Source organism: Prinia subflava (genome assembly GCF_021018805.1).
Source record: "Prinia subflava isolate CZ2003 ecotype Zambia chromosome W unlocalized genomic scaffold, Cam_Psub_1.2 scaffold_22_NEW, whole genome shotgun sequence".
In the NCBI taxonomy this organism is placed as follows: domain Eukaryota; kingdom Metazoa; phylum Chordata; class Aves; order Passeriformes; family Cisticolidae; genus Prinia; species Prinia subflava.
This window is the reverse complement of record NW_026960606.1, coordinates 6981643-7005095: the sequence shown is the minus strand read 5'-3', so window position 1 is coordinate 7005095 and position 23453 is coordinate 6981643. Positions and strand designations below refer to the sequence as shown.

Genomic DNA, 23453 nt, shown 5'->3' with positions numbered 1-23453 from the left:
AAGTCCTCATGACATGCGCCAAATAGATCCGTCTTCTCCATCAGGGAGGCCTCAAAAGGGTCTTTCTTGGGGAGCTTATTATAGTCCTTTTCAAGGTGAGGGGCAGCTCGCCAGGAGGGGTGGTAGATCTCGTGAGCAGTGCCATCTTGTTGTTCCATTGAGGGAACAGGTCAGTACAGCACAGCTAGTTTGGCCAGCAGCAAACACAGCCCAGGCACCCATGACAGGTCCATTGTTCTTCCCATGGACCGGTGAGCACACCTGCAGGACTCTGGCAGGTTTCCACCTCAGCCTGTGCCAAGCCAGGAGAACTGAGTCGGGGGTCTCTATGGTCTCAGCCTCCTTTCCCCTCCTGTCCTTCTGCAGCGATTGGGAGGCAGACAAAGGGTCTTTGGACCAACTCTCACAACCCCCCAGACAGGGGAACCCCTGCCTTCCCTCAGGTAGCTCTGAGCAATCCCCTCTCAGCATCTGAGGGGTTTAGGTCACATTTTCCACGAATCCATTTCTGCCTTTACACTTTACTTGGAAACACAGACTTGGCTTTGAAATAGAAGACAAGGAACAGGCACCAAGCATTGCCTAAGTCCTCCTTTGCTCAGATTTATACGGCAGGCTCTTAATCTTGTGACAGAGTAATGCAAAGTTTCCAAAACAAGTTGCTATGCTTGTTATGAGAAGGTTCATGTCTGTATCCTAACTAGTTTTATATATTAAAAAACTGGTTCAACTTTGTATTGTCACGTTTAACCAGGCAGGTCGGGTTTTCACACTGAGACCTACAGAACTGAAATTGTTGCCCGAACTATTTATACGTTGCGTGTTTTATTCACTAGATGATTCCACTGCCCTCACGGGGACTGGTGTGAACTCCCGTCATTGCCCCTCACGGTGCACCGGGCGGGAGCGGAGGTCCCCCCGCGGTCCCCTCAAGGAGCCGGGGGCGCGGGGGGGGGGTCTGAGGGGGCGGTGGCGGCTGCGCCTGCTCGGCGCGCAGGGGCGCGCGTGACGTGCGGGGGGAGCGGAGTGGGGCCGCGCGCGCTCGCGGCCCCCGCCCAGCTCAGGCTGCGGGCGGAGCGGGCCCAAGCCCGGCCCGGCCCCGGCGCGTCCCGCGGGCCCGGCGCACCCCGGGCCTGCACAGGTGAGCTGGGGCACGGGCACAGTAGAGCCGCGCAGGCCGCCCTCCGGCACCGCCGCCGCGGTCGCTGTGGGCCGCGGCCGTCCCTGGGCGAGCGGGCGAGCCCCGGCCGGGCCCGCCGGTGCCGCGCCGGGCGGATAGTGCGGGCGGGCCCGGCGGCGGAGGGACCCCGCGGGCGGGCAGAAAATGGCGCAACACAAGATGTCGGCCGGGCCGGTGGGGCGGAGAGGCTGCGACTCAGGGCCGTGGGACGGCATTATCCCGGCGGGGACCGGGTTATTCCCGCCGGGACGGCGTTATCCCGGCGCTGTCCCCGCCTCCCGGCCCGCACCGCCGTAGGATACTCGCTCCTTTGTCCCCGCTCTCCCTTCGCCGCCTCCCCCCGCCCCGGCAGCACCGCGGGCGCGCCCGCGCCGGGCACGCGCTGGAGGGAGGGATGCGCCGGGAGCCCCGGCCCTTGGGCACAGCCGGCCGGCTCTGCCCGTGATTTTTACTACGGGAAGTTTTATTGGTGCAACGCGTAGATGTAATTTTCTCTTCTATTTATTATTTTTTATTTTGTATTAAGAGCCTTTAGCGCGTTTCAGGCAGCGAGACAAAATCTCGTTCACTGGTTTTGTCTGTGGCATTTTACATGGATTTTAGAGTGTAAGTTGTGGTGTTTCCTAGGTGGACACAATAAAGAACTTTAAAATGGATATGCTGCATTTTTATACCCACTCTGTTCTCTGCCAAGGGTCTGTGTTAACCTGCACATTCGTTTATTAATTGAGGTTTTCTAATTATGATTTTTGTGCAAGCGGGACGTTTCTCATTGCGTTTCTGTCGGTTGCTGCATTAAAATTAGGGGTGGAAAAAATGAAAACCGTGTCATCAGGCGAGGATATTTTTTTGTTATTCAACTTGAATGTTAATTAAATCGTTACACAGCATCTGGTTCATATTTTTCAACGGCGTACAAGTTTATTTATTGTTCCATTGCTCTATGTGTGAGCCTGGTCCTTTTGGTTTAATGCAAATCTCGTGTGCAGCTTGTGAATATTTAAAACACCAGCAGTGTATGATGTGTTTTCCTTTGGAGCATGTAAACAAGGTGTAAATTATTTAGAAGAAATACACTATTTTAAAGGAGAGATTAAGGGCTAACCATGCAGTTAGGCTTCACGTGAAAATATATCACCTGAACCTACTGGGAATAAAGGTGTGTATAAACTGGGAAGATGCTTAACATTTGCAAGACCACACAAAATGTATTCCTAAAGCTACTTAAATAAAAAGCACATATTTAAGCTGTAATTGGCATGTTTTAATTGGCGGTCTATAGAAATGTTGTTTCTGTTATACACATTTTAAATATAGCAACAATGCCTGGAAGCCAGCAGAGGGATTTGGAGTTTCCTTGTCCCCCTGGGAACACCAATGACACCCTGTTTTTCCTGGGAAGGGTAGAAGTCCTGAAGCATTGGTTGTTATCCCTCCTTAAAATGCTTTGCTGAAGATCTTTGCATTTGGAGTGTTTTCTTAAACTCTCTCTAAAATGAAAATATTCCTGGTTATTTTGTGATACTTTTTTTAGGAAGAGTAAGCTAAGAACAGATCATTGTGTATCCTAGGAACTTCCACCAGTTTTTCAGTTGAGTGTTGTTATTAGGTGTCCTTAGGTCATTCCAAACTGCCAACCATTACCCTTGATTTTAAAAAATGCCATGTGCAGAAGTAATTTACAGTTGTAGTCAGAAAGGTCAGATATCCCTTCTACTCTAAAATTCCTTGCTTGTCTCAGCTGAGACCCATCAAAGGAAGAGTTCTGGCATAAAGAGCTGAAATAGATTGAAATGAACCTCAGGCTCATTAGAAAGAGAACTGTTATTTTTCAGAAAAGCAAAACCATTCCAGATACAGACATGTTTTAAAAATTTAGCCTTGAGACATTGCTCTGGGAGTCTCAGTGTAGGTTGCATGAAATACTTCAGTTTGGGATGTGATGATAATGTCCTTTTTCCTGAACCAAGATAGCATGCTGTAATTAAAAAATCAATGAAAAAATTAATGGAATATTGTAAAGTGAATATTTTATTGGCTGATGCTAAGAAAACATTTTCACTGTCTTTAAATATCCAGAGAAGGGGAATTGAGAGGACAAACTTGAGATGTTACAAGTTAGAGGAAGAGAGGAACGGATAAGTGTGAGATTGTGACAGGGTGTGGAATTGTGGCTTTATGCCTAATTTCTCCCTTTCCAAAGCCATAATTTGGATCTGTCTGTGGTGGTGTGGGTGTTACACAGTGTACTACAGGAGGAAGCTGAGAAGAACCACAATTAATCACTGCACTGCATTTTTTTTTGTTCCAAATAACAAGATTTGCCTGCATATTTGACGTGTAACTGCATCATCTGTACTGCTGCAACCTGTGAGCAGAACCACCCGGTTTGGGGGCAGCCGTGGGCCTTACCCAGGGTTCATTCTTCCAGCAGTAGCAGGAAGGGCTTTTCCTGCTGTCACTGCATTCCTTTAAGATCCCAGAGTTGATACCAAAAATAAATTTGTGATTGTGTGGTTGATTCAAGTCCATCCTTTGTCTGCAGTGAGGGTTTACAAGAACATTCTTCATAGGCTTGTTACAGCTTCAGTGGGGTTGTTGCCTGTGTGTCGTCATCGATCTCTGATTTTAGGGGAAGTTTAAGGGATTGCTGGTGCCATCCTATAACTTTGGTTCTTTTTCTAGTCCTGTTAAATACCAAGGAAATACTCTTAGTGATAATTTGCTTTCCCTGCAGAAATTTAAATTGAAATTATAGTCCTACTTTGTATTACATTTTTCTATGAGCTACAATACATAATATAGTTGTGCATCTAATTATTTAATCTGAAAATAAGTTGCTTATTGAGAAAAAAAAAAGTCTGAGATATTCTTCCTGTAATCTCAGATTGACGTAAATTAAGATAACTTATATCCATTTACTCTGGAAAAAGGATTATCTGAATGTAAAGGCTGTGGTCAGGAAATGATAGATATTGCCTTAATTCTGAAATAGTTAAATGAGCTATTTATGCTCTAGAGCTGCATTATATTTTGTACTAGCAAGAATTCATTAGTTACAGGGAGAATTTTGGATGGCTGTGGTGATAATTTGAGAGTGATGGAGCATTGCACTGATGTTCTGGAGCTGCTCTGTGATCCTTACAATGCTGAAAGAATTTGATTTTGGAGTGGAGTTGGATTAGTGAAATCCTTGCCAACTTTCCTCATGAATAATGTTTGACTTTTTTTGTATTCTTGAATTCAAACCTCCTTGGGTGGATCGGTGGCTTTTCTTTGCAATTCTGCTCGTTGGGCACCTTTACTGGAGGAGCTCAGGAGTTGTGGGAGGTCCTGGCTCTCCTGGGCCCCTTGATTCTGCCTTAGAGGTGTTTCAGATTTTGGGTGCTTGTTCCTACAGTTTGGCTTGACCTTGGCTGTCTTGGTTCTTGAGGTAGAACTCACTGCGATGGGGTTGTCAAGTGTTTTCTACCACTAAGTAATTGGAGTTTCCCTCATAGTTTGAAATTAGATGCAAAGATTTAACGAATTCTTGTGGTGGGGTACTGGTGATTTCTTTTATGAGATCTAGGAGAGCAAAAACAAGGTTGGTGCTACAAGAGGAAAGCAGCATACTTTGGCGACTTACCCTTGAAAGATCTGTACTCCCTGCTCCTCTCTGCCCCACAGGTCACATAGGTCTGAGCTCTGACTCAGCATTCACTTCCCACAACTCCTACAACTTCTTATTTGCTCTGTGATTCTGTCAATTTTTCTGATTCTTGGATATGAGAGGGTAGGAAAGTACAAGATTTTAGTCTTGGGCAACAGAGATTGTTTTAGGCTTGAGATTTTTTACCTATGAAAGCCTTGAGCTATTTCTGATCCTGTGGGTGCTTCTGTGCAGTCACTTTGCACTGAGAACTTGTGTAAAGTCCTTTGGGTTACAGCAAATTGCAAAACAATTTGGAATCCCCACACTTCAGTGTTTGGCAGCAATGCTGGAATGCTGATTTTATCCTTTTCTCTTGTGTTTTATGGGAACGCTGTCAAATGATACATGCTTTCTCCTGCTGTGGGAGTGACTTTGTGTAGCTGAACCTTGTCAAAGAAATCCCCAATTAAATTTACATGATAAAATTGGTTTTGAAGTGTCTCATATATCCAAATTTTGAAAGAATTGGAAAAATTGATACTCCCAATACAATTCTCCACTTTCTTCATCATAGCTCCACACATCCAGAATCACCAGTCTTGCTAATTAGTTAATGAGTCTGTACAGACAGGGGCAGAGCAGAGGCTGCTTTGTGCACAATTGCTAATATTTATTGTTATGCTAATATGCTATTGTTATGTTATTTTATATCAAAAAATATAAACAAAAATAGTAAAGTGAATTGTGTGAAGTGTTGCTTATGGTTTTCTTGATTTTTTAAATAAATATTCCTCTGTGTTTGTCAGTGTAACACATCAATCCAATAAAGCTGATCAACACAAGAATACTGTTAAACATAAATTCTTGTTTTTTGTTTTATTGCAGTTATTTGTGAATGAATTTGGCTGAATATGGATCCTGGTGGCGGAAGTCTTGGATTGCAAACACAGGAATCCAAAATGCCTCACACTATGATCATGCAAGATTTTGGTAAACATTTTAACTATTAAAAATAAGGAGTAAAATCCAGATGATCTCAGGTATTGGGAAGGACTATGTCTATACCAAGATATTTGCATTTGAATTAAAACACTGAATAATGTTAATTATTTTTTTCTAAATTCTGGTAAGAACCATTTTCTTGAGTGTTTTCAAGATTAAAACTGCTGTTTGTGTGTTAAAATAGTTCGCTGTGCATTTTTTGTTGTCTAGAAAAGTAGTCTGCAAATATGACTGGCCAGTCCAGTCTGGTAATGAAAACCATGTTTCTACCTCCAGCCATTCCTTGTGATGTGGCAAGTTGTTGGAAATTTTACTGTAAATATTGCATAAAATTGAGTGTTATTTTGAACAAGGCCCTTGCAGTCCAAAGGATGAGTCCTTTTATTGTAACAGGAATTAATGGTTTATTATTATGCTTCCAGTGTCACACAAGTATTCTGTGAAGGTTCATATTGCTGCTGCAATGAAATGTTTTCTAACTGGGAATTAAAAGAAACGAGACTGAATTGTAAACTGGCCTTTAGTTTTTAACAGATCCTAAGTTTGGGACAAACTCCAAATTATGTCTTGAAGTGTTTAGTTTATCTTAACTTGTACAGAACAGGCTGCTTTGGACAGTGTTTATCTGGTGAAATGCAAAACGTGGATGTGGAGAAGTAACAGATTTTGACATCTGTGTTTAACTTGTCTATGTGATAACTCCATTCCTTAGATAAACCAGTTGCTGGTGCAATAACTGTAACATTTTTCTCTTGGTTCGTGGTTATTTCCCTAGTGGCTGGAATGGCTGGCACTGCTCACATTGATGGAGACCACATTGTTGTGTCAGTCCCCGAAGCTGTCCTGGTTTCTGACATGGTCATGGATGATGGGATAACCCTTGATCATGGCTTGGCAGCTGAGGTGGTGCAGGGGCCTGACATCATCACAGAAACAGACGTTGTCACCGAGGGCGTCATTGTTCCCGACTCTGTGTTGGAGGCTGATGTTGCCATTGAGGAGGCTTTGGACACCAGTGACCACGTTTTGACTTCTGACCTGATCACAGAAACCGTGCGAGTTCCTGATCAGGTGTTTGTGGCAGACCTTGTCACGGGCTCTGAGGGACACTTGGAGCACATGGTGCAGGACTCCATGGCCAGGGCTGAGTTGCCCACCATGGTCTCGGAAGAGGTGCTGGTGACCAACTCGGATTCGGAAGCTGTCATCCAGGCAGCTGGGACTGTCCCTGGCTCCACAGTCACCATCAAAACTGAGGATGACGACAATGGCAAGAGCACATCTGAAGACTACCTGATGATATCTTGTAAGTCCACAGAGGTAGATGGAAGCAGGAGGGAGCTGAGCTGGAAGTGGTCTGGTGGGGAAGAAGTTCCTATAACTGGACTCTTGGAATGCTCAGGGAATAGGCTGGTGCCTAGTTAATTCCTGGTTTCTGGATTTGGGGGTTTTGGTGCAAAATCACTGATACAACAAGAAAGAGAAGGACATTGGTGCTGCTGAGTGAGTGGGTGTGTATGCTTGTGTTTCTGAAACTAGACACTCCAGGAAATTTAAGAAAAACACCTTGGAAAGTTAAACATTCCATTTATTTTGAATATACAACTTTTTACTAAAAAACACCACAGGTGCATTACAATGCTATGTAGATTCATGTGAAAATAACATATTGGGATTAATCAGGAGAATCCCACTGAGAAACAGGGGTTTTTAAAATCTCGAACTCAAAGTTTTCTCAATGTGTCCACAAAATGTGGTTTGTTTAGTGTATTAAAAATTATAATAGGCATTTCATTGTCTGTTGTGCTGTTCTGGGCTGAACTTGGAAATAAGGGGTCGTGCTCATTAATGGATTGGCTCATTAACACATTCCAGTTTCCACACAGCATCCAACTCCATATGATCCTATTTACAGGTAACGGAAGTTGGCTGCTGAAAGAACCTTGGGTACTTAGTGTTTCCTCAGTGTTTACATTATACCCAAGGTACCAGTTATTGCTGCTACACAAATTTGATAAAATATATTCCAAGTAATTTAATTTTTTTTACTTCTTCAGATCGCTTATTGAAATGTGAGTAGGTCAAAACAGATTTTATTTAGTCAGAAGCAATATTTTAAAAAAAGTCAATGCCAAGTGTCAGTGTCAGTCGGTTCACAACAAGCTGCATTTATTAAAAATTTCACGACAGAGGACACCACTGATTCATGATTATAATGATTTCCCTCTCTTATAGAATTTATGTCCCTTATGCAAAATATATTTTGACATTTGTTTTCATTTAGTATAGGATGAACAGCAATGATTTTTAAAGCTTTCCATCATTACTATGTCACTAACAGAAGTCAAAAAGAGGGTTTTTTGAAAAAGGAACTTCAAAAATGAGTCTATATAGCAAATTAGACTTGCAACAAAAAAAAAAACCCTGTGTGTTTTTGTAACGAAAGGAACACCATTTTTACAGTCAGATGTTTGGCTGAACAAATTCCTCCTTTCTGACAGAGTATTTATGATGAGTTTATTCTGTAACTGGCTGTTTCCCTTGTCATTGTAAGTACAGTCATCTTTGGGATTTATTCTGAGAGAGATGAGTGAGTGATGCTGATGATCCTGCACTTAGACCAGAGCATCTGAAGCTTTCAGTTACCTGATGGCCTCATGTGTGTCTGACACATTCGTGATTTTGTCAGGTGCTCTCAAGCTTGGCTTTCACAATGTTTCAAAGCTGTTTTGAGACCTAGTTTTCAGCAAATTAAATTTTTATATATGTGTAATTGTGATGTGCTTGAATAGTCACAGTTGGAAGCTACATTATTCACCTAGGATTTTGTATTAAGTAATCATTTAGATAAATTAAGGCAGTCATAGAATTGGTTAGGTTGGGAAAGAGCTGAGTTTAATCGTTCTCCCAGCACTGTCAAGGCCACCACTGACCATGTCTCCAAGGGACACATGCACATGGCTTTTGAATTCCACCAGGGATGGGGACTCCACCACTGCCCTGGGCAGCTGTGCCAGGGCTGCACAGCCCTTTCAATGAATTAATTTTTCCCAGTATCCAACCTGAGCCTCCCCTGGCACAGCTCAAGGCTGTTCCCCTGTTCCCTGGGAGCAGAGCCCAACTCCCCCCCCCCCCCCCCCCCCCAGCTGTCCCCTCCTGTCAGGAGTTGTGCAGAGCCACAAGGTCCCCCCTGAGCCTCCTTTTCTCCAGGCTGAGTCCCTTTCCCAGCTCCCTCAGCTGCTCCTGGGGCTCCAGCCCCTTCCCAGCTCCATTTTTTTATTGTTTAAATATTACCCTTGAATTTTTTGTTTATGGAGATAATGTGTTGTGTAGAATAGACGAAGACCTCAATTTATCAAGCAGGTCAAAACTTTTTATTTACTTATATGTATTCAATTGTCAAATGCTGTCAATATTGTAGAAAGTGAATTTTACAGTATTTCATTTGGGGTGTATATAGAGGACTGTTGAACTGTTTTTATAATGTAAATCACACCAAAGTGATACTTCTAAAGAATTTCAAAATAGTTAGTTGTCTTTTAATGAAATTTAGCATCTAAAAAGGGGAGACTTTACATAAAATGCCAGATATGCCCTTAGGGAATACCACAAGTTGTTCTGTGGAACACATGTGGGAACTACCAAAATATGACATTTTAGGGTATGGAACTGACTGTGGAGTTTTAATTTCCCTTACGCTTGTTGGGAGTTACAGCTTAAATGACAACCATAGAATGGGTTGGGTTGGAAGGGACTTTACTGAAAGGTGATTTTTCACCATTTTTAGGTAACATTCCCATGTAGATACTTTATACACTTTTGGTTATAACATTTTCTGTGTAAATACCATTTGGACAATAGTAAGTTCATCTTGATAGTTGTGTGACTATCTGTGTATGGTTTTGTGATTGGAAATTTTCATTGGAAGATTATCACCACTGCAGATAAATTCAGCTTTTTCAAACCATCTTGATAAGCATAGGACTTAAAACATCTATTTTTGCTATGTTCACACCATGAATACCACAGGGCATTCATGATTCTTTGCTTTAAACCATCAGAACACCTTGATAAAAAGGAATTGAATCCCAAATGCGGTGGTGGGCCCCTGACCCCACCCCTTGTCAGAGTGAGATGGAGCTGGTGAGCAGCACACCCCGTGCTGCAGGGGCAGTGGGCAGTGGAGCTGAAGCCTCCCCTCTTTTGTTTTTCAGGTTTGCGATATTCAGACCCACAGCGGGTTGCCAGCCCCTGCTCCACGTGCCGGCCCCATGCACTATTCTGGTGACCTCAAAGCCACCACTGACCCACACTGGAGCTGGCCCGGGGGTAAGGTACTGTGCCACCAACACCTCCTTTTTAGTGTCTTACACTGTTGCCTCATTTGCTAAACATTTTAGGATTCCTACTCCTCTATTTGAACCTATGGGACTTAAATAGCTCAGACATTAGAAAATACCGGAGAATTGTCAAAGCGTGGGACTTACCTTGCCCTCATGTTGCTCCTCTGGTGGCTGTGGTATCACCAGCATAGTGCATGTGAGGCATCACATGGATTGAGAGCTGGCAATCCACGGTGAATCTGGACATCACACACCTGAAAACAGCCAAGCCAGGTAAGTGTAACACTGCGAGTGTGCTGAGTGTTCCTTTAAAGCTTGTTCACTCAGGAGGATTCAGCATCTATTTATGGAGGTTCTCTGTTGTGTTTTCTCAGTTTATTTTAAGGGACCAGATAATATGTAGTGCTTCTGGTAGGTGAGTCAGAGCTGGAAGACACTTTGATATTCCATTGACAGAAAGGAAGCAAGCATTCCCTTGTTCCCCTGTGCTATCCCTGGGAAAAGCAGCAGGGAATTTAGCACTGATGGGTTAGCAGTGATTGAAGGCATCTTAGACAACATAATGTTTTCATGAACTGTTCTAAAAAACAATAATATTTTAGAGCCTGACAAAGATTACTTGTCCTGCTGTGTTGTTTTTCTCTTACCTAAATCTATTTAAAAGATAGATGGAAGCCATGAGATGTACTTCAGATAAGACAGGACTTTAAGCAAAAGCAATTACCACCTTGGTGTATTTTGTTGTATTTGAAACAAAAAGCAACATCTTACAGGTAACAGTCTATATTGATATCATTTTCTCAGCCCAGATGATATTTTCCAAATTTTGCTATATTACACATTTGCTTTTTTAGAAAAGTGATCCCAGAGGCCCTGGATACACAAACTTCCTGATTGGTTTCCATTTTTTAGCTTAAATTGTAAAGACTGAATTTTTTTGAGAATACACAGGATGGTTAATGGTGTAGAAGTAACCACAAATGTTAAAAATACTGTTTTAAGTTTGCCCCTCTAAAACAGGGCTCCCTATTTTTAAAGGATATTGAAGATTTGTGAGCTTTACAGGCAATATTAAAACACAGTATGTGAGTGTACATGCTATATTTATGTTTTGGGGGTCTCTTGATGAAAACATTCTTAAAAAAAATTGGAAAATTCCCCATTTCTTTTCCTTCATGTAATGTTTATTGCATTGCAGTTGATGTCCTGGTAACTATCTAAAATTCTGGGATTTTTTCTTACATTATTTCACCAGCCCCATAGTGGTGCACAGTCACATAATATTAGTTTAATAGTTGGTAATTTTTCCAGAAAGAAAACTTCCTATCACACATGTGGGAACTCCCCTGTTCAGCAGGAAGTTGCTGTTGTTGAATAACTTCCCAGGATAGAAATACTTATTTCTGTTAAACTGGTAACGTGTTATATTTATAAATATATGAGTTTAGAAAAAAATGGTGTTGCTTGAGTTGCAGATTTGAAAAGAACTTTATTACCACCTCCCAATTCTAAATTGGCAGGGCTTGTAAGCTTTGAAATACTCTTTTTGGCAGTCATAGAGCTGGGTATATAATCCCTCCTTGTACTGGGAATTACTTCCTGTCCTTCCAACACTCACACATGCCGTGGGAATGGTCATTCTATTAAATTAAACTTATATTTATCATTTTCCAGAACATGCATAAGAAATTTTTATCAACATTAAAAGCCTTGCAGGAAAAAAAAAAGTCTTTAATAAAGTCATGCTTAGTAAATGTATAGGAATACTTATTCCAAGCTAAGGGAATTTCAGCATCTCCACTTTTCTCTCTTCTGACAACCCCATTCTGGCAGCATTTAAAAATGTCAATTAGCAGGTGCAGTAACACTCCCACGGTGGATATAAAGGGGTTGAATGACCTGGTGCTGGGAAGGTTGAGTGTCAGAGGAATATTGCAGGTTCTCTGTTGTGGCTCTCTCAGTGTTTGTGCTCTGACTGTTCCCAGTGTCCTGCCAGGTCACACAAACATCATGCAGCATGTGTCAGACTCTCACTCATTAAGGTGTTGGTTTTCCTGGCATTGATTTCAGTAGAGATTTTAAAAGTTCTTTTCATTAAAAAAGCAGAAACTGTCTTCCTGAGGAATTTTTTTTTTCCTGATCCATGTTTGATACTTTTTCAGCAATGGAATTAATCCATTAGTTACCAAAAAGAACCCCAAACCCCACCAAACAGCTAAACCAGCATTTTTTAAATGTTTTCCATAGATGTTTCAGGCTATAGAGCCTGGTGCTGATAACAAGGTTGTGGGATCAACCCCCATATGGATCATTCACTTAAGAGTTGGACTTGATGATCCTTTTGGGTCCCTTCCAACTCAGAATATTAATTTTCATCAAAGTATAGACTTCCTAGAGGTTCTAAAACGAAACCACTTACTTGTACTTACCTACATTTTATCCCGTTCTGTCCTCAGTAACTTCTGTATTCACCTGGTGCAGTCCAAGATTTGTGAATAGAAATGAGGTTTCCCAGTGCTTTGAGCTAAGTATGTGTCCGTGGTATCCTGTCCATGAGTGGGAAGAGCTTAGTTTGGAATTGCTGGGATGGATTCCCACTCCCCTGATGCCAGAGGCACCTTCTCCTTCCCACCTCCTGTGACTGCTCCGAGCTTTAAAGGCTTAAAGTGACTCCAGTTTAGCCCAGTGCTCCAGGGTGTTAAAGCAGCTTTTGGGAGCAGCCACCAGTGCCCTGGGAGCAGGAAACTGGGAGGGGATTGGGTACCACTGCAGCCATCCCAGGTAAGCCAACTTTTTCCAGGGATCACAGCCTTGGCATCCCCATGGTGTCAGGAAGCTCTGCTGTCACCTCAGTGTTCATTTTAAGGCGTTTTTCTTTGCTTAGTGCACACATTTTAATGTTACGTGTGCAGTAAGATGCTGTTTCCCTGGAAAGTATTTCATTCAGATTTTGTCTACATTTTGTGGGATTCTCCTCTATTCAGAGGACTTCAGTGGGTGTTCAGCTCTGCACAGGTTTCTGTTGACCATCTGCACAGGAGCTAAATTTATCCTCGGAAAGAAGTGTGTTGGTACATGTGTCAGAGATGCTGAGTTCAGTGCCCTCTGTGTTGGCAATTTGAGGTGTATCTATGGTCATCTCTCTGAATGCCCTTTTTACCAAAATATGTTGAATTTAATAGTTTGGATGTATTTTTTTTCTTAGGAATTAAATGAACGTTTTGAATGTATAAACCAAATAATCAGCGAGTCAGTTGTGTAAAGAATAAGTCAATCTCTCATAGTAGTATTTGGATTTATTGTCACTGCATCTTTTAATCAGCTGTATATCATACATTAATCTTCATTAATGTGTATGTTTTCAAGTGATAAAGTGGATAAAATAATAATTTCTTTTAGGGACAAGATAGATTTTTGATGCACACTTCTTTAGCTGGGAATATACTTTAAGTCATTACATTCCACAAGAGTTTCAGCCACCAAATTTTAGTCACTATGCCTCAGAGTGAAACTTTTGAGAACTCTTAGACTGTAACAGGCAATTCTGGGTTAATTTTTAATGCTTTTGTATAGATGTTTAATTACTGATAAATTTTTGCTTTCTAAGAGTAATAGTTTCAGCCATAACCGGTTACCTCATTCCCTTTTATGACAAGCTCCCTCTTATGTCCTTCATTTTGTAATTCCTGCTGTGTTTCCTGAGTTGCAATAAAATACTGAACTTCTGGAATCTCCTTTAAGTATCTTGAGATGAGCTGCTTTTAAAGGCCACTTATGAATACAAACCTTTCCTGCGCATGGGGAGAATAGTGGAGAAAATCATGCTACTGATTACTTTGACTTCTAAAAATGTGTTTGAATCTCATTATTATTCTCTTCTCTTTGCAGTGGATGATGTTGGAGAGAAATTGGACCATATAGGAAGCACTCCCTTGAAGATCAGTACCGAGGTGGCAAATAATGATGTTGCTAAAGATGATGGCTTTGGTTCAGAAGTTATCAAAGTTTATATATTTAAAGCTGAAGCTGAAGATGATGTTGAAATAGGTACCTTGAAATCCTATCTATTCTTTCAGTAGTATGAAGTGTTTCAGGGTCTCTCTGTTTGTTCTTCATTCCACGTAATCCAGTGAATGGAGTATTTTGTAAAACATGACACTTGTGGAGATGCAGCAAATGCTGGGTGTGGATAAGTCTCAAGTTCTTTTTTGATTAGCAGGGCTATTTTCAGGCAGCCAAAGCCCAAATGTAGAAGTGGCTGTGTGTCTGCAGCTGTTTTTTCAGCTGCTGCTTTTCTCTGACTTTACAAGACACAAGTGTGTCAGCATAGCAGTCTCTGGAGTGGATCCCTTTTGTTGGTGGGAGCTTTTGGTGGCCTTTGCAGAGAGAGGGGAGGATTTCTGGGGCTGCAGGTGAACCAAGGGACTTATTCTCTGCAGTTCCCTTTCCCCATGGGTAGACCAGCTCTCCCCATGCTCTGAGGGGATGCACAACTCACCTGTGTCTGTTCCTGAAAAAGCAGAATCCCCCTCTTGGTTGTTTTGGAGCTGAAACCTCTGGATCATTCCTAGGCCCTATTCCCAAAATAGTTTGTTCCTGTGGGGATGGGCTGTCAGTCTCAAGGGACAGAAGGGACAGACTGCTCGTGCAGCAGCAGGGAGAACCAAAATCTCTGATGGCTGAGAAGTAATTCCCAGCAAGGGTGTTCTCTGAGCTGCTCTCAGGGAGGTGGTCCCAGCAAGTCAAAAAAAAAACTTGGATCTGAAATTAATCTTACCAGTGGCTTTGTTCACATTGACTTAATGTGTGTAACTTCTTTTTGTTCAAGGTGGGACAGAAATTGTCACCGAGAGTGACTTCAACAATGGCCATTCTGTAGCTGGAGTCATTGAACAAGGAGGTGTTGGGAGAATGCAGCGAGAAAAAATGGTTTACATGGCTGTTAAGGACTCTTGTCAGGAAGATGAAGATATTAGTAAGCATAATAAGAAACATTTTTGTTTCTCATGCTGTTTGTACACCCATATATTCTCAAGGACATTTTTAATTTTTTTTCTGAAGGATTCTTCAGCCTGAAGTAGTAGAAAACTAAGCTCATCTTCCCTAAAAATAAAAAGCAGGCTATAATTATTTTAAAGTGATGTGGATAATGCACTTTGTGCATACTGTGTGCAATCATTTCATTATTTATATTAAATTTAACATGTCCATGGATGAAATTAATGAGGTTAGTCAAACTTATTTTTTTTATTTTCCTACTGTGAATTAAGCAGCTTTCTGACAAAGTGACAAATGTCATCAGTTGCAAGTTCATGAGTCTGTGTATTGGAAATTTTGTGGGCATTTGTTTTGGATTAGTATTTATTGATACATGTTTTCTCTCTTTAAGGAATATCTGAATAAGCAATGATTCCCTAAATGCCAAAGGAAGAAAATTAATTTATAATGAGTATCAATCAGAGAGCAAATTAAATTAAGGAAAAGTTAGGACAGGCAGAACAAAATTAAAGATTTATTCTCCTCCCTTCATCCAGGCTGTGCTGAAATAGCAGATGAAGTTTATATGGAAGTTATTGTAGGGGAAGAAGAAGCCACATCCCTTCCAGACACTCACCTTGAGGACTCTGGCGTGAATAAAACATTTGTCCCCGTTGCTTGGGCTGCTGCTTATGGTAGGAACCTGTGCTGCTTTCCTGAAAATCCCTGCCATTATTTCCTCTCTCATCCAGCTGCCAGCATCTCTGGGATGACCTCACCTTGTTCTTGGGGTTTGGAAACAGCTCCTGATCTCTGCCATCTAGTGATTGCTGTGTGTTGCGTTTCATGGAATAGAAAGGAAAGCTTGTTAGGAGAAGTTTGATTTTGTTTCAGATCCCAGCTCAGCTGTACAGAGTATGTGGGGTTTGATGCTTAATGTTGAAGATCTTAAACAACAAGAACAGCATTAAGTATTTTACATTAGTAGGAGTAGAGGGGAAAGACTGTAAAAAGGGAATAGTAGGAATAAACGTGTAAATACATTCCTAATAATTTCAGTTTATATACATGATTTAAACCTGTTAGTCTGTCGAGTGAGAAACAAAAAAAATTTTTTTTTTCAAATAGTGGAAGTGTCTTAGGATATATTGTGAATTCTGCCTGTTCTTTTGTATAATTTCCTTGGATTTTGGTGTCTTAAATGTTTGTTAAGAGGGTACCAAGTTATCCATAGTCTCTGTTACAATTAATTAAGCAAGTTAGTGAAAATTCCTTGGTGTGGTAATGAGACCCCAACAGTTGGGCTGGTAAAGTGCATCAGAACCACGGAGCTTTGGCACACAGCAGCAAATGCTTCCAGTGCAAAATGAGGAATGTGCTCCTGAGGTATTCATTGTACTGAGAGGCTGATAAGGGCCAAGTCCTCTTATCTGCCTGCTTCTACTCCAGACAGATAACGTGCTTCCATCTCAGGAGCAAAGTGTGCATTTCAGATGACCTCTGCATCGCTATCTGAGGGCATAGATGAGGTTAAAAGTTTGCAGAAACAAGCATATTAATAATGGAAAGCATGAGAGCCAGCAGGGTAAGCATGGAAACACAGATGGGGTGGATATTAACTCTTCCCAGGGATGGGATTTTGTCTCCTGAGGCTCATGATTACACAACACCAAGCTGCACATCTCCACTTGGATGGTGTTAACCTGTTACTTATTAGCTAAGTTAGTTTTCTCTCATTATCAGGCTTTCAAAAGCAGAATATTATTTTATGTCTAAAATACCATTTTCTGCAGGAGATGAAAGAAGGCTTCCCCGAAGATACGAAGATGGTCAAGCGGCAGGTGAGAACTTCTAACTAAAACTAAAACTGTCTTTGAAAAAATAGACATTTCTGTGTCAGTGCTCCTAATCAGAGATGCAAAGAATGAGCCATAAATTAGATATTGAAGGACTCCACAGTCTTTCTCTACTGTTTTGAATGAAAGCAATTCTAGATGTCTGTAGGCCTTTGGAGGGGGTGGCGGAGTTGGGAGGCACTGCCAAGTTTTTAATGTAGTTTTGCAGACAGAAAAGAGAGAATGCAGTTGTTAAGAAGTAAAAACAAGTTAAATAGAAATCAAAGAATATATTTAGAAATTAATCAGTGTTTAAACAATCATACCCTTGACTTTTGCCAGGAAAGATAGATAGTGGTTCCTATTAGGACACTTCTTTTTAATGTATGTTGGTGATAGAGGAATGGGCAATGCTTGTTTTTAAAAAGTAGATAATGCTGCTGTGCAATTCCAGTCATCAGTCCCAAAGAAACAAGTTGTTTAAGGTTTTTTATGGTGTCTAATTTTTGTTTCTAGGAAATAACTTGGATACACGATTAGAAAACAAAAACGGTAATGCAACACAGTACCTACAGATTTGTGATAGCATTAGCACTAATAGAGTGTTCAAACAAAAAACCAAGAAAAGGAGGAGAGGAGAGGCCAGGCAATGGCAAACAGGTAAACACTGGATGGTTACGATTTTGTCATGGAGTGCCACTTACTCCTGTCCTATTCTTTTTCTCTTTTTTTAAGTGATGCAGAATTAAAAGCTATAAATGATGATTTGCGTATTTCCTGTGTCCTTCCCCCCTCCAGTTCTGTGCCTAGAAAATGTCATATTTTGCTATTCAGAGTCAGTACACTCAGGGCTGATGCAATTCATTGGAATGTTGCAAGCTATTAAAAAGTACCCATGGCTATATTCAGTGCACATGTGATATTCCTGATCTGTTTGAACAGTTTCTAAAACAGAACTATATAAACTATAGGTGCTGTGGATTGGTTGTTTTTAAACTACTGACCCACTCTCTCTCTGCTGCAAGTGCAAGTGCATGAATCTGAACAGCACTTGGCTGATTTAAAACTTCTTAATCAGTAAATGTGTTTCCTTCATAACTTGTTTTTGTTTGTTCAAAAACAGCTGTTATAATAGGTCCTGATGGACAGCCCTTAACCGTTTACCCTTGTCATATTTGTGGGAAAAAATTTAAATCCAGAGGATTCTTGAAAAGACATATGAAGAACCATCCTGATCATATGATCAAGAAGAAGTACCAGTGTACAGACTGTGACTTTACAACTAACAAAAAAGTAAGTTTCCACAATCATCTGGAAAGCCATAAACTTATAAATAAAGTTGATAAAATGCACGAGTTTACAGAGTACACAAGAAGATACAGAGAGGCAAGCCCGTTGAGTTCCAATAAACTCATCCTGCGGGACAAGGAGCCCAAGCTCCACAAGTGCAAATATTGTGACTATGAGACTGCAGAGCAGGGGCTGCTCAACAGGCACATGCTGGCAGTCCATAGCAAGAACTTCCCTCATGTGTGCGTGGAGTGCGGGAAGGGCTTCCGCCACCCCTCGGAGCTGAAAAAGCACATGAGGACCCACACGGGGGAAAAGCCATACCAGTGTCAGCACTGCGTGTTCAGGTGTGCTGACCAGTCCAACCTGAAAACTCACATCAAAACCAAACACAGCACCGACCTGCCCTTTAAATGTGAGCACTGTCCCCAGGCCTTCGCCGACGAGAAGGAGCTGCAGCAGCACACCGAGCTCTTCCAAGGGCATAAGACTCACCAGTGTCCCCACTGTGACCACAAGAGCACCAACTCCAGTGACCTGAAGCGACACATCATTTCAGTGCACACCAAGGATTTTCCCCACAAGTGTGAGGTGTGTGAGAAAGGCTTCCACCGGCCCTCAGAGCTCAAAAAGCATAGCGAGACCCATAAAGGGAAAAAGATCCACCAGTGTAGGCACTGTGACTTCAAAACCTCCGATCCTTTTGTGCTCAGTGGGCACATCCTCTCCATTCACACCAAGGACCTGCCTTTCAAATGCAAAAGGTGTAAAAGGGGCTTCAGGCAGCAGAACGAACTGAAGAAGCACATGAAGACCCACAGTGGCAGGAAGGTGTACCAGTGCCAGTACTGTGAGTACAGCACCACGGACGCATCGGGCTTTAAGCGCCACGTCATCTCCATCCACACCAAAGACTACCCCCACAGGTGTGAGTACTGCAAAAAGGGCTTCCGCAGGCCCTCTGAGAAAAATCAGCACATAATGAGGCACCACAAAGAGGCTATAATGTGATACGTGAGCTCCAGAAGGAAGCGATGTAGATATGCTAATTGGGAAAAAAAAAAAATCTCATGAACTGTTTCTCCTGGTTTCAAAGCTTGATATTAAACCATAACTTTACATTCTTTGTATTAAAAGTCTTAAAAAGTATTAGGGTTGACAGGGGATCTCATAGCCCTATGATGGTTGCTGATCAAAACCTAAAGAGCACTAGAGAATGCAGAGGATGAATGAATGTCTTAAATTTGCAGAAAGATGGATGAATGTCTCCAAGTGAACAGTATTTGCCATTGCTGAGTCTAGAGGACAGGGCAGAGGGGATTGTGTGACCCATTCTGTCAGTCTCAATGTGTGTCTCCAGTATGGAAACAGATCCCTGGTGGGGTGAGCTACAGAGGGTTTGCAAAGGATCCCCCTCTTCACTTCTTGTGCAGTTTGGAATGGGGAGTTTTAGTCAGACACTTCATCACAACGTTTTCAATTGTGCCTAGAAATTGAATTACAGAACTGGTGAAATTTGGGGGGGGTGGCCCTTGTTTGGTTTGTTTTGGTTTTTTTTTAAACATTTCATAGGGAAACATTTTGGTTTCCTTTATTAGTTTAGGTCCAAAAAGCATTTTTTACTGGTTTTCAAAGCTGCTAACCTATTTTATTGCAGGATATGATGTTTAAAATAGTGCATTATGTTATGGTCTCAGAGGCGGTGTTCTGGTGATAGGGTTAAAGATGTATATGTGTATAATTTCCCTTTTTTAATCTGAAACTACAGTTGAATGTTGTTCAGTATGGCACATATAACAAAATTAACTTTGAATTTGACATTTTTTAAAGTATAAAAATGGATGCAGCTCATAGTGTTGTGACTCAACACTAATTTTTTTCTTCACTACTTTAAAGTCTCTAAAAAGAATACTAAAAACAGTTGAAAACTGTTGGGGTTTTTAAATTAAAATTCAAAGTACTTAGAGGTTCTTTAGGGCAGTGTTCTTAACAGTATGACAGTTACTGTCCTACCTCCTAATATGAAATTTTCCATATAGACATAAAATTGCACTTTTAAATCAATTCTTTTAAAAAAAGGATCTATACCATGCTATAAACATGCATTTTCAATCTGTAAGAAAGTATATATGCAGTATTTATCCAGAAAAATCTGCTGCCACTAGAGTTTGGAGGTGGATCTTGAGTTTACAGTGTATACATTTAAAATATGCATCCCTTTAAAAATGCTTTGTGTTAGCATGCTGCAAATCCAATGGCGCTTATATAACAAGCTGGTCTAGGGCTATTTAATGAAAAAACTGGTCATAAATGTTATGCATATAATGTGTATTTTTTACCTTTTTTAGTTGCTTCATGTTTGCACACAGTTGTTCACATGAGAAATTGTAACTTCATGCTATATTGTGGCTTTGTGTTCCAGATAATGTTCATATTTTGTTTTTGCACCAGATGAGAATCAGTTCCTTGAGAATAATTTTTTTTTTATATTTCTAAACTTCAGAAAGTTAAAATTTGGGAAATCTCTTAGACAAATGAGTGTTTTATGTGGCTGTAAAAAATGATGTACATGCTGTAAAATAAGATTGTCACTGTTCTGTGGGATTATTATTTCTAAATGTGTTACTCATTGTAACAGGCATACAATAAAATGCATCTCTTGCACTCCAGATTTTTTGGAGTTTCCTTTTCATTTTTTGGTGTTTAGGAAAGCCCCATTCTCTGTAAATTCGCCTGATATGTTTAATTGCATTATTCACTAATTAATATGTAATCACATTTCAAGTAAACAGGTTACTGCAGGTCTATTTACCAGACTGTTGAGGAGAGAACATTAGTATGATTTAACCCTTTAGACTTACAGGTAATGTATTTGTGTTTGTTTTGCTTATTTCTAAAATAATCAAATGTGATACTGACATTCCTTTGAAACTTTTTTTCCCTTAAAGAGAACAAAAAACTCCCCACATATTTTGAAAAAAAACAGGTAGGTTTTTGTCTTTTTACCTGTGTAATAGAACAGCTTGCAGAATGAAATGCTAAAAACGCCGCTATCCTAAACTATCTCTCTTTTTAGAATACTTGAATTACATCAGTAACAGATTAAAAAGCTGAAGAAGAACATGTGCTATTAAATGAACTCTTCATCGAGGATTTCCAATGGGCTTTGAGCCACTGAAGTTGTAGGTTTGGCACAAAGAGCAGAAATTAAGCAGACAGGAATTAATTCATCTGGGTTTTGTTTCTGCTTTTCCTTGCATGCCCACCAGTCAGACGGGAAAAAATCTTTAGTGATTTAAAGCTGTGCATTTCTGACTATGTCAGTGCTTTGTTCCTGAATGTTATGTTGAATACATGGACTGAAGGAGTTTCTTCATAGCCTGAAGATGCTCTCTGACTCTGCCCATGGCTGTGCTGGCTCATTTTTCCACCCTACAGACGGACCAAATAATCAGGTAATTACTGCTCTGTAGCAAAGCAGGAGGTCAGTTGCTGTTCTTGACATATGATTTTACCACGAAGTGGTGTTTTAAATCTGAAATGCAAGGATAAAATGCCACCTGAATCCTCAGCAGTTTCAAGGACAGTTCCCAAATCCTTCTCAGTGCCCTTTCCCAGTAAATATTTGAGAGCTGTGACAGGTCAGGGGTGCTTCAGCAAGCAGAGCCTCAGGAAGGTGTGCAGGGCTTGCTCTGAAATGTCAGATCTGTTTGGTGCAGCTTTTTACTGGGCTGACAGGTGCAGTTAAAAGTGATTCACATTCTGATCATCAGCTGTGTTTTTCTTTCCTCAGGTTTCAACTGCCTGCAATTAAAGGTAATAAATCAGAGAGAAAACATCGAAGAGCTCCAGCAGAACTCTGGAGGTAAAGATGAGGTACTGGGTGTGGGCTGGTGGCTGCTGGAGTTGTCAGGGTCTTCCCAGGCAGGGCTCTCTGGCTTTTATTTTACAGCTGAGGCAGAGAAACTTCAATACTGCAGAAAGGTCAGTCAAACCAAAGAAGACAGTTTTCTCCTTTTCAGTGTAAAACAAGACTGCATTCTGGCAGATAAAGACAGGGCAGAATGTATATTGTTGTAATTATATAAAGAAAATAATGTCTGACTTTTTTCTAATTTGTTTCTGGAAAAAAATGTAGAAGTCTTGGTGGACCTACTTGAACTTGAGGTAGGAAATAAGCTGAAGTAAAATGCTTCTACCCAGGATTTAAAGAGCTGAGTAAATAAGAAAATGAGTTTCTGTAAACTCCAGCAGAAACCACATTAGGTAAATCAGTTCCAGTTTCACAGCAAAGAGGGGACAGCTGAGCCCACAGTAACAGGTACTTCATAGTAAAAAATACTAAATTTGCTTTTTAAATACATATGGTTTGAAAACAAAACCAGCCTATAAATAAATGGTCATATGCTTTATTTACTAGTCTAATGCAGCTTTTTGACAACCATTCACTGCTTTGTGTTTTCTGTGAGTAAAAAGTGTAGTTTACAACCTTTGCTCTGTAGCATTTACAGGGTCTGGTGGTCTTCTGATTCTTAGAGGAGCTGTCCTTGCTACCCCCAGGATAGAGAGCTGGCTGGCCCGAGCAGCAACCTGGGCTTTTTCTAAGCAGGCTGCAGCTTTCCTGGCTGCCCCAGGATGGTGTTTCCACTTGGGATGGATCAGCTGGATTTGAAAAGAGCATTTGCCTGGTGGTGGCCTTCGCCATACAACTGTCTCACCACGCTCAGCACCTCCTGGTCTGAGCCCTGTCCCTCCTTAAGGGAGTTCCCTGTGTGCCTTGTGCTGTGCCATGGAGTGGAGGAAACACAGGTTGGTGTCACTGAGGGGCTGGTTGGGAAATCCATGGCTGGGATGAGGCATCAGAAACTGTGGCCATTAATAACCCCCATTTCTGCCCTTTGTAGCTTTGTCCGAGCTGTGGGAAACCCCTGGCCCTGGTGGGAGCACAAGGAGCACCTGCACCCAGACACCTGCACAGGTAACTCTGATGGCATTAGACAAACATGGCGCTTTTCCTCTGTTCGTCCTTTTTTTGGTTAAAATTACCAAGGGTGAAAAGTCTTTTGCTGACAGTGTAACTAAAATTATTCATTGCACTGATGCTGTCCCATGGCAAGAGCATGTTAACTCTGTGCGTAGCTCTACTTTTTATTCACTCCTCTGCAGAAAGAGGGGTTGGCTTTAGAATCTGT

General features: G+C 41.3%; 1 protein-coding gene across 6 annotated transcripts in view; it reads left to right on the top strand.

Moving 5' to 3' along the window:
• Window positions 1–1002: 1002 nt before the first annotated feature.
• Window positions 1003–23453, top strand: part of LOC134564850 (zinc finger protein 711-like) — a 22675-nt gene continuing 224 nt past the window's right edge. For 2 of the 6 annotated variants that reach the window (XM_063424076.1, XM_063424075.1), the window contains exons 1-10: window positions 1003–1141; window positions 5700–5804; window positions 6592–7122; window positions 14048–14206; window positions 14988–15134; window positions 15694–15831; window positions 16930–16977; window positions 17488–17631; window positions 18095–23070; window positions 23166–23239. In XM_063424076.1, coding sequence (XP_063280146.1) covers window positions 5726–5804; window positions 6592–7122; window positions 14048–14206; window positions 14988–15134; window positions 15694–15831; window positions 16930–16977; window positions 17488–17631; window positions 18095–19272 — 2424 coding nt within the window. In that variant the 5' untranslated portion in view covers window positions 1003–1141; window positions 5700–5725 and the 3' untranslated portion in view covers window positions 19273–23070; window positions 23166–23239. Of the gene's footprint in view, window positions 1142–5699; window positions 5805–6591; window positions 7123–14047; window positions 14207–14987; window positions 15135–15693; window positions 15832–16929; window positions 16978–17487; window positions 17632–18094; window positions 23398–23453 lie in introns of those variants that run through there. The other 4 variants (XM_063424073.1, XM_063424072.1, XM_063424071.1 and 1 more) reach the window with 3 other exon arrangements.